This window comes from Melanostigma gelatinosum (assembly GCF_949748355.1).
Source record: "Melanostigma gelatinosum genome assembly, chromosome: 8".
NCBI lineage: Eukaryota > Metazoa > Chordata > Actinopteri > Perciformes > Zoarcidae > Melanostigma > Melanostigma gelatinosum.
In genome coordinates, this window is record NC_136641.1 from 9,922,460 (window position 1) to 9,932,432 (window position 9,973).

General features: G+C 41.7%; 1 protein-coding gene across 1 annotated transcript in view; it reads left to right on the top strand.

The window, feature by feature from the left end:
* Positions 1-9,973, top strand: part of celsr3 (cadherin, EGF LAG seven-pass G-type receptor 3) — a gene marked incomplete at both ends in the record, with an annotated part of 90,164 nt that overhangs the window by 45,837 nt on the left and 34,354 nt on the right. Inside the window, 5 exons of the mRNA XM_079274376.1 lie at positions 241-366; positions 1,633-1,802; positions 2,771-2,956; positions 4,692-4,802; positions 4,965-5,133. Coding sequence (XP_079130502.1) covers positions 241-366; positions 1,633-1,802; positions 2,771-2,956; positions 4,692-4,802; positions 4,965-5,133 — 762 coding nt within the window. The remainder of the gene's footprint in view (positions 1-240; positions 367-1,632; positions 1,803-2,770; positions 2,957-4,691; positions 4,803-4,964; positions 5,134-9,973) is intronic.

The following is a 9,973-nucleotide window of genomic DNA, read 5'->3' on the forward strand; positions in this document are numbered from 1 at the left end:
TGACACATTCATAACGTCCACAAATGCCATCTGGCCCGTTTCATTTTTTAAATAAACTTATCCAAATCATTATAATTGAAGCATCTCTTCAGGTTAGCAGTTAACACAAAAGTGTAATTGTGTTGATTTATTTATAGGCGTCAATGTGTTTTTTTTAAATGCATTTGCTGACGGGCACATTATTGTGATTTATTTTTAGGAACTTGATCGCTCATGTATTGTCTCTGTTGCCCCTCATAGGCTGCAGCGCCAAGCTTCCCTTCTGTAAGTCCAACCCCTGTCAGAACGGAGGAACCTGCAGGGTGAGCTGGGAGACTTTCTCCTGCGACTGTCCCCTCGGGTACGGGGGGAAGGACTGCAGCCACGGTGAGAGGCTACATGGGTTTATTTTCACTCATGTTGCATTTTAAACCAATGTCAACCAGCAACAGTGCCCCATTTGGTATAATGATCAATAACAAGTGAGGGATGATTGCCAGTTTCTGTCTGACCTTCAGTGGCCTTTATTTGTCAGCAGTAATTATACTAACGCCACATTAATTAGTGAGTAATTGACTGATGTTTAAATAAGGTTAAACCATTAAACTCGCAGTTTGGTATTTACCTTTCAGTAGTTTAGCTTCAGAAATGCAATGTCAACCTTTCATTCAGTTTAATGCCTCAGTGTGCACTTCAGCATTTGTTCTCTCGGTCCCAGGATTTATTCCTCATTTCGTGCTGAGCTATCACAGCTGCAGGCTTTTAGAGTATATGAGTGAAGCTAGTGTGTAAGTGAAAATGCATGTTCATGCAAGGATGGATGGATTGATGGTTGGGGGAGTGTCAACCTCTGAAGGACAAGGTGAAATGGATGATTCCCTTTCATTTGGCTATTTCCTGGAAACCGCAGCGCAAATAGTTACTACACTTAGCATGTGAGCTAGTTGTTAAAATACGGGATATCTGGCTTTATTTCCTGTTTTTGTGATCTCAAATGTTCAAAGTTATGAGACTTATTTTGTGCCCTTCTTTCAATTTTTGGGCATTTCTATGCCTTGATTTTATAGCAGAGAGTAGACAGTCAGAGAGACAGGAAATGAGGGGGAGAGAGATTTAGAATGCCACCTAACAAAGGTCCCCAACCGGACGCAAAGCAGGCACGTTCTGGTGTAGCCAGCGGATATCCGAGCCAAGACTTGCTCCTCCGTGCGACGCTCAATTGTTTACAGTTCAATTAGCAATTTGAGATACGAGACTGGAGTTGGAGTCGAGAGATAACGTGCACAACCGCATTATTTCACAACTTGCCAGTTTCCAAGCTGATGTTCATTAAATAAAAAGCAAAATCATCATCGGCTGATAGCTGGAGGGTTACTAGATTTCATCTTGACCAACGAGTTCCAGCTCTTTTGCTCTCCGGACTGTTTACCTGCATGCAACCAAAGCCTACTGAAGCGTGATTGGTCAGTACTACTCGGACCACAAACGGAACCAGATCGCTTCCAAGACGAACGTCTTGTCCCGTTGCCTACTTTTACTGCACATGAATGCTTTATAGAGATTATTCAGTCCCGGGAACAGTGACATCTTGAGGCTGTTCTGAGCATTCCAGTACTTTTTAATTCACCGTCTTCCTCTCACCCTCCTTGCCAGTGATGCCACACCCCCATCGCTTTCTGGGTAACAGCGCCCTCTGGTGGGACCTGAAGAACGACGTGACCATCTCGACGCCCTGGTACCTCGGCCTGGTGTTCAGGACCAGAGCGCGAGAGGGGACGCTGCTGCAGGCTCAGGCGGGCCAGTACACCAGTCTGCTATTCCAGGTGCGCGCGCACACACACACACACACACACACACACACACACACACACACACACACTGACTGACTGTCGTCCATTTCCGTTATTGTCTGTACTAGAACGTATTTGAACATTGACATATCCCTGAAACAATAACTGTGTTGGTTTCATTTTCACAAACGAGACCATGGCTGACATAATTGTTGACTTTCAAGTCACTCCAGGCTCAATGGAGTTTCAGAAAGCAAGACCACATTTCCCATAAACCTGTTTATTCCTGCAGTACAGGAGATTGTTGCCAGTACCTGTCTCTCCGTTTCTGGCTGGTGTTTTTTACTTTCTGGCTCTGCTTAAGAGGATAAACATAATAGTGTTTCTTCCCTTTTACCGTTGGCAAAAGCTCCAAAAGGTTTAGCTGCCATTCATGCTAAAACACAAATGGCAGCAGCATTTAAATGTGATTTAAATCAATGCTACTCATTTGAAGCCAAATCTCACCAGGCGGTACAGGATGTAAAATACTGCGTGGGCTGCTCAATGTGTTAGCAACGGTCACATTGATTATGGGAATTATACTTATGTCTCATGGTTGTTGTGGCTCTATTTACTGTTTTAATACCACATTATCATCCTCTACATAAGACAAAATGCTGAAGAGCTGGTATCATCCCTGAAATTATGTGCAGTTTACATTTACTACATTTCTACACCCTGAGACAGTATTGAATTAGCAGCATCTTGGCAGGAGTGTAGCTAAGATGCTGGATTTCGATTTCACACTCATACACGCACGCACACACACACACACAGACACGCACACACCCACACACACACACACACACACATACAGTCACCTCTCAGTCTCCTCTCATCTACCAAGCAGGTATTGTTTCAGTCAGTTTCTACACTCTCCGTCTTTTCCTCTTTTTTTCTGGTTTTTGACTTTGTGTGTGTGTGTGTGGGTGTGTGTGTGTGCGTGCGAATGCCCTTAGGTGATAAATGGTCAGTTGGTGTTCTCGGTGACCCGTGGTTCGACCAGACCGGTGCGTTTGCGGTTGGATCAGGTTCAGGTTGCAGATGGTCAGTGGCACGACCTCCAACTGGAGCTGCGAGACGTCCGCAGCGGCCGTGAGACGCGCTACGTCGCAACGCTACGGCTCGACTTTGGACTCTATCAGGTAATGGACATGACGCAACCCTTGAAGGGAAGGTTTCCAGGACAGACTGAATGTTCCAACAACTAAGGACGAATTAAAAAGTATTCAAATACTGTAAATGCTGTTCGAAGTCTAATTTGCCCTGCAAGCACAGATTTAAATGAATAACAAGGTTTTCATCATATCTGCTTTACTAAATCAAAAAGACTTAATTTCCCATGACAATTCATTTTGTGGTATCCTTTTATTTAGAACATCTATACGTAATGGATTCACACTCTTATTTGACTGTGTTTGAAATGTGGACCACATTTTTCAGTCTAATAAATAGAGAACGCTAATTGGAATTGTGAAGCATTTAATATGAATGAAGATGAGAAATCCTTTTTAATATTCCCTAATCTAAAATATCATCCTCTCTTCCTGCTGCGAGCCAATACAGTGCAGGAGATCACTGCAAAAGATATCAGCAAATTGGGAAATAATTTACATTTGATGTCACTCCTAATCTTAAAATCAAAGCAGGAAAGATTATGTTTATGGCATTAAATAATTCCTTAGCGCGGCTTTCAGAAATTTCCCATAAACGAACAGGATAAACCTTTGCAGTTGTTTTGTACACAATGTATCTGCACTCAGACGTCAACAGCCATACTGGTGACTTTCTCCTGTCATATAATTACACTTGTCACCCACTATGCACACACACACACACACACACACACACACACATGTTCACACAGCAGATTAATATGTTAAATTGTGCTCGACGATGTCTGTTTGATCATGCGTACCTGTGTTTGTGTGAGGGTTGTACATATGTGACAGTAGCATGCACACAGAAAAGCAAACGCACTCTGTACTGTTGTCATCTTCGGCTTTAGCGACATGTTCTGTTTTCATGTTGATTTGATTCTTAAATTATCTGCCAACAAATTCTGCCTTTCATCCTTTTTTATTGTAGTTCACCAAGCTATTCTTCAAAGTGCATCAAGTGATACTATCAAGTAAATGGTGCAGAAAACACTTTTAAACATGAAATTATTAAACATTGCCGCTGCCAATTAAACGGTAATTACCTTTGAGAGCTTTTGGCATGTGTGCAGCCATTATCAGCCAGATCTCACCCTCTATTTTAGCATCTTCCACCGCGGCTGAAACAGGAGTAAATGGGCCTCGTTGATTCTTTTTTAAGGGTTGTTGCCTGTCAACGTCGCTTCACAACACTGTCTGTTTTATCAGCCGAGTATTGACCCTCTCCACTGCATGTTATTGTATTCTTTTATTTCATTAAGTCAATCATTCACTCTGCAGTTCCCCTCTCCTCCCTTCAACTGACATAAGCGGCATTAAAACCCGACTACTCAGAGGTCTAGAGGTAAATGAAAATATAGAAGAATCAAGACTTCCAGTTGGCGATAAAAAAAAGAAAGTCAATCATGTTTTCTGTAAAGCATTTTCATCTTTTTTCAGTTTACAATATTTTTTCTAGCTTACTGTACATTTTATACTGTAAACTAAAAAATGTGAATTTCTCATTGTATATTTTTTTACACGATCTCTTTCCCCGTGACTCTTCTTTTTAATCCATTCATTGACTACCTTCATATTTTCATATCAGAAAGATAACACCTTGTAAGATAATGGTATTCAAATGGTAACTCAATGCTGAGTTTGCATGCAGCTGTTAATAATAATACTAATCTTTGCCCTTGCTCTCCCCTGATGTCTCTCTCTCTCTCTCTCTCCCCATTAGGGAACAGTGATAGTGGGAAATGAGATTCATGGTTTGAAGGTGAAACATCTGCATGTGGGAGGAGTGTTGGGCTCAGGAGAGGTTCAAAACGGGATAAAAGGCTGCATACAGGTGAGGGTGGATGGAGTGAATTGTTAATGTTGATTGATGGATGGGTGGGGAGGAGCTGGAACTAATGGTACATAAGAGATGGAAATTGTGCAAAGATATGAGTTTGAATGAAGCTGCCAATATTTCTCTCTTGAACACTGACCTCTCTCTCTCTGTCAACAGGGCGTTCGGTTGGGTGTGCGGCCTGACTCCCCTCCCCTGCCTCGGCCCTCAAGATCTGTCAAAGTGGAGACCGGCTGTAACGTTGGCAACCCCTGCGTCTCGTCTCCTTGCCCCTCCCACAGCCGCTGTTCCGACCAATGGGAGCGGCACACCTGTGTCTGCGAACCTGGTGAGTGAACAGAGAGACGATGCTGGTGTTGTAGACAAGGTTGAAGATTGCTGTCTTTGAGGAAGCGGGCACAACATAAACACTGACAACTCCCAGACCGGACAACGCTGTAATAGCAACCTGTCAATCACGAGGGAGCCCGAAAGCATATTCTGCTTTATGTTTTTTACTACTCTAAATGGGATCATAATTTACAAAAATGAACATCATGCCGTATTGACGAAGACTTGCGACTAGCAATTGAGACCATGAACTCGTGTTTACAATGTTTACTGAGGTAATGAATCAAGGGAGGAGGCTTTTTGTGCAACCAGAGCGGTTATCCCCTGCAGGCCATTAGGAAGAATAAAGGTTAAAGGCACTTGTGCATTGGCTTCACTTTTCAGACCCGGAGCTGCCGCCTGGTAATAATACAAGCAGCGAAGCTGGAGGGGGGGAAAAAATCACAACATTTCTAATAATAAATGAATGGTTTTGATGATTAATATGAAGGCTGAAAATGCTCATTCCATCAGAATCTCATTTTATTATGAAGATTCATCATAGTTTTTAATCGGTTACAATTTAAATAATATGGTTTGATCCACATTTTTCACAATTTTTACTAAAAAATTCATTGATTCATATAAAATCATGGGATTCATTGTGATCACGAAATGCTTTAAATGTTAAAGACAGATATTTAAGGTTTGGAGCAACTGGCACGTTTGCTAATCTCTTCCATTTCATCGTGTTTTGACTTTGCCAATGAACACATTAGATAATGGCCAAGTAGCACAGCCGAGAACAATTATACACTGAAGTCATCCGGGGTGCATTGTGCCCGTGCTCGCCTCTGTGCCGGGAAAATGGTTATAATAAGTGCACATTCTGGACATTGGACGTGAAAGAGAAGATGTGTGAGAGCAGAAGGTGAAAGAAGCCAGCTGACTTAGAGACACACAGAAAAATGGAATAATTATGAAGCAGGCGTATCTGCGTAGGTGTGTGCCAATGCTCTAACTGGGTTAAACAGATATTTGGGAATGCATAATGAGTGCTCATCCACCTGAGACCGAGAGTAAGAGCCTGACTGCAGGCCAACTTCCCACATTTCCTTAGTCAGGTGAATATAATGAGGCAGAATTAATATGGAGGAGAAAAGCCTGATTAAAAGAGAGGCAGAGAGTGGAGAAGTACAGGAAGAGAAGAAGGAAAACATCTCTTATATGGAGAGAAGTGGTGAGAGGAAAGATGAAAAAGAGGCAGAGGAGGGACAGAGAAACTGAACCTATACATGATTAATGAAGTTTAAGGGCAGGTGACAGCAATAGTGTAAAACAAACACCAAAAGTTTGGAGGCAAGAGGGGAAAAAGAGAAGAAAGAGAGCGAGAGAAAGTCAAATCAAACAGCCTGAAAACACTGATGACACCTTTGGGAATAGATCCACACACAGCTGGCACAAATGCACATGGAGACATGCAAACCATAGAACTGAGAGAAAACGAACATGCCAGACCCACACACAGAAAGAAGAGGGAACGTGAAGGAGAAATATTTGATATTTGTTGGAAGCTTTATTAGCTGCCACTAATAAACCAGCTGCAGTTCAGTTGGGCGGGTATCGATTAAACAGACTAGACCAACCGAGCAGAGATGATATGAGGAGATTACTTGTATTCATGATTAAAGGAGAGACGAGACAAGAGATTGAACAGCAAATTAAAAAGGCACACTATGCAACTCAACTGTCTACTTACTGTGTATTTCTACTCAGTTGTAGTACTACATTTACCTGACAGAGAAATGTTACTCGTTACGTTGCAGATTCAGATTTGGCTCACAAAATATAACAATTAAAATATGATTCATTATTTTTCATTGAACTATCCAGCATCATATTAGAATTGAAAGCTCCATCTTGAACATAAATTAAGTAAATTCAAGTACATTTAGCTGATAATGCCTCTCTTCCACTATTCACTGAAAGTAAACATTTGATTGCAGTAGTTTTACTATGCGGTATTAATAGTTTTTCTATGAATAGTTAATAGTTTTACTTCCGGAATTTCTTTTGAGTAGGCCCACTTCTTACACCACTGAAATACACTTCACGAATAAGGTACATTCGTCACTTGCTTTGACATGATACGATTATAAAGTCGAGCTTGGATTTAATTGACGTAGGTATTTTGCTGGTAGTAACGCTATTCGTGTTATAAGTTAGTAATAAGTCCTTCAGGGACATAGAGTCTTACTCCCAGGGGAAACGCTTGTGAAATGCACTTTGGTTTAATTCTGTTTCCAGTTGGCTATCTGCTCGTGTTGATTTCAGCGAAGTGAAGAGTCCGGTTGTAACATTAGAAAATACAGAATCCATGTGCGGCATCAGCACTTGGATTCGACTCTGCAGAGCCCTGAAGCTCCGCTGCACAGAGCACCAATCACTTGTTTCTTCAAAGTTTATTGATGTTGAACGTGTTGTGTGTGTCCAAATTGCACCATATTTGAGTTAAGAAAGAGGAAAAGTGTTATACTTCTTGGTTATTTTGTTTGGCCATGTGGACTCAAACCACCAAACTAAACGTGTCCTGCTGCCGCAGGCTGCTATCCCGGTGTCTGCCTCCAAATAATAGAAGAGAAATCTGAGGAAAGTTTTTCAAGAAAGAACAGTTTGAAAATGAGAGCATGAGATTAAAGTGGAGTTGGGGGGGAGCGAGAGCACAATGAGTGAGAGAGTGTGTGTTTGGCGACGGATAACGTTCGTTAAAGTGAGGAAGCCTCGGGCCTGACAACATGGGAGAGGAAGCAGAGCGGCACTGCTGTCCCTGTAGCATCCTGCACAGCCCGCGAGCTAATGCTAACACCTTGACTTATTAACATGGAGCGCACACGCTGAGAGGCTGCACTCACACACACACACACACAAACTTTATGAGGCATGCACTTATTTACTGTAAACACACACACACACACACACACACTCTCTCATTATCATAATCTTTCATCAGCACAATGAGCATTAAAAATGGAGACTGTTAAACAATGGATGCCGCTTCGAGACAAATCAAATCAAAGTTTAATAAGCAGAGAGAAAAAAATTAAATAGAGGTGCACTCTGAATAATTCTCTTTCATGTGTGTGTGTGTGTGTGTGTGTGTGTGTGTGTGTGTGTGTGTGTGTGTGTGTGTGTGTGTGTGTGTGTGTGTATTTTGGCCTGGTGCAGAAATTAGCCCAGTGGCTCCCTCATGCATCTGCTTTTTAGCACCTCTGATTTGTGCAATACAGACTCCTAGAAAACACACACAACACACACACACACACACACACACACACACACACACACACACACACACACACGACAAAGTCCTGCATGACAGAGACATCTGCCCTCATGTTCGATTCAGAGTACGTATACATTATGTCAGCTTGTGTGTGTGTTTATGTATTGACGTGCCAGTTGCTACAGGCTAATTCACTGTGGTGAAAATGTATTATAATCGGATCATTTGCAGCCATGTTGATTGATGTCTGCTTGAGTTCCCTGAGCTGTTTAAAAACCATCTGGGTCACATGTAGAAAGCATACGTTCAGGGTTTGACAACAGGAACTCTCATAACTGCTGCTTTAGGAATGAGCCATTTATCAATGTGTTCTGGTTTTGTTTCGGCGATCAAATAGTGATTTGAAAACAACAAATGCCAAATAGATATTGCTTCAGATGGAGTGTTTCAGAGGAGTGCGTTATATGAGGTGGTTGTTTTTGGGTGTGGTGAGCAGCTGCAGTATGTTAAGACCCCCTGGGAGAAAGATTTATGAGTTTCACGCTGTAGTTCCACTTTTCCAACCTACAGTAGTTGCCAGATCCTCAAGGTGCTGAATCAGTTGTTCTCTGTGACGAATGACTCCTCACCTAGGAGTGTCATTTATTGATCAGGTTTGATATTAAAACCAAAAACGTACAGGTACTTGGCACTGTTGTACAGCTGTATCAATGGTACATCTGAGATACAGTAGAGTGAGTGTTTTCTAAATAATCTTAGTAACCTGCTATTGGAAGAAAGTTTTACCTTACCTGTGATTATTCAGTGTATAGTTTCTTTCTTTTTTTCCACTTAAACTCGTTGGTCCTCTTCTGGATTTTCAAGTTTAACTTTTTTTCATGTATGAGGTTTTAAGTTTTCTAGTCAAACCCACACATAGACATTGATATCTGAGATTTAAACACCAATATGTCTTTTATTTCAGTAATCCAGCACACATTTATAGTACTGGTCTAAACTGATGTTCCTTTCCTTTCAACCGACAGTCAATGTTTTTTTAAAGCATGGCCAGGGTTTGCCTACCTTTAACCACACATTGGTTACTCTACTTTGATGACAAAGGTCTGCTAACCTTAACAAAGTGGTTATTTTAAACTCAAACCATGATATTTCCTTACCTCACCAAGTCTGTTTAAATCCATTGTAAGACACATTGAAGTGGATCTTTATGTCTTGAGCCCTGCACTCGTTGGACAGTTCCTTCCACTGATTGTCAACTTAGATTCTGGGCGACGGTGGCTAAGTGGAGAGCAGGGCCGTCCTTCAATCAGAGGATCGGCGGTTCGATCTCCGGCTCCAGCGAGTCGCATGTCGATGTGTCCTTGAGCAAGACACTTAACCCCAAAATTGCTCCCGTAGCTGTGCCTACGGTGTAGAAATGTGATAGAATCTGAATTGTAAGTTGCTTTGGATAAAAGCGTCTGCTAAACGACTCTAATATTTACAAAAGAACTAAAATGGATCAATTATAATTGTATGTGGTTCATCACTGTGAGCAACTACTTTCACACAACACACAGTATCATGAATCATTGGA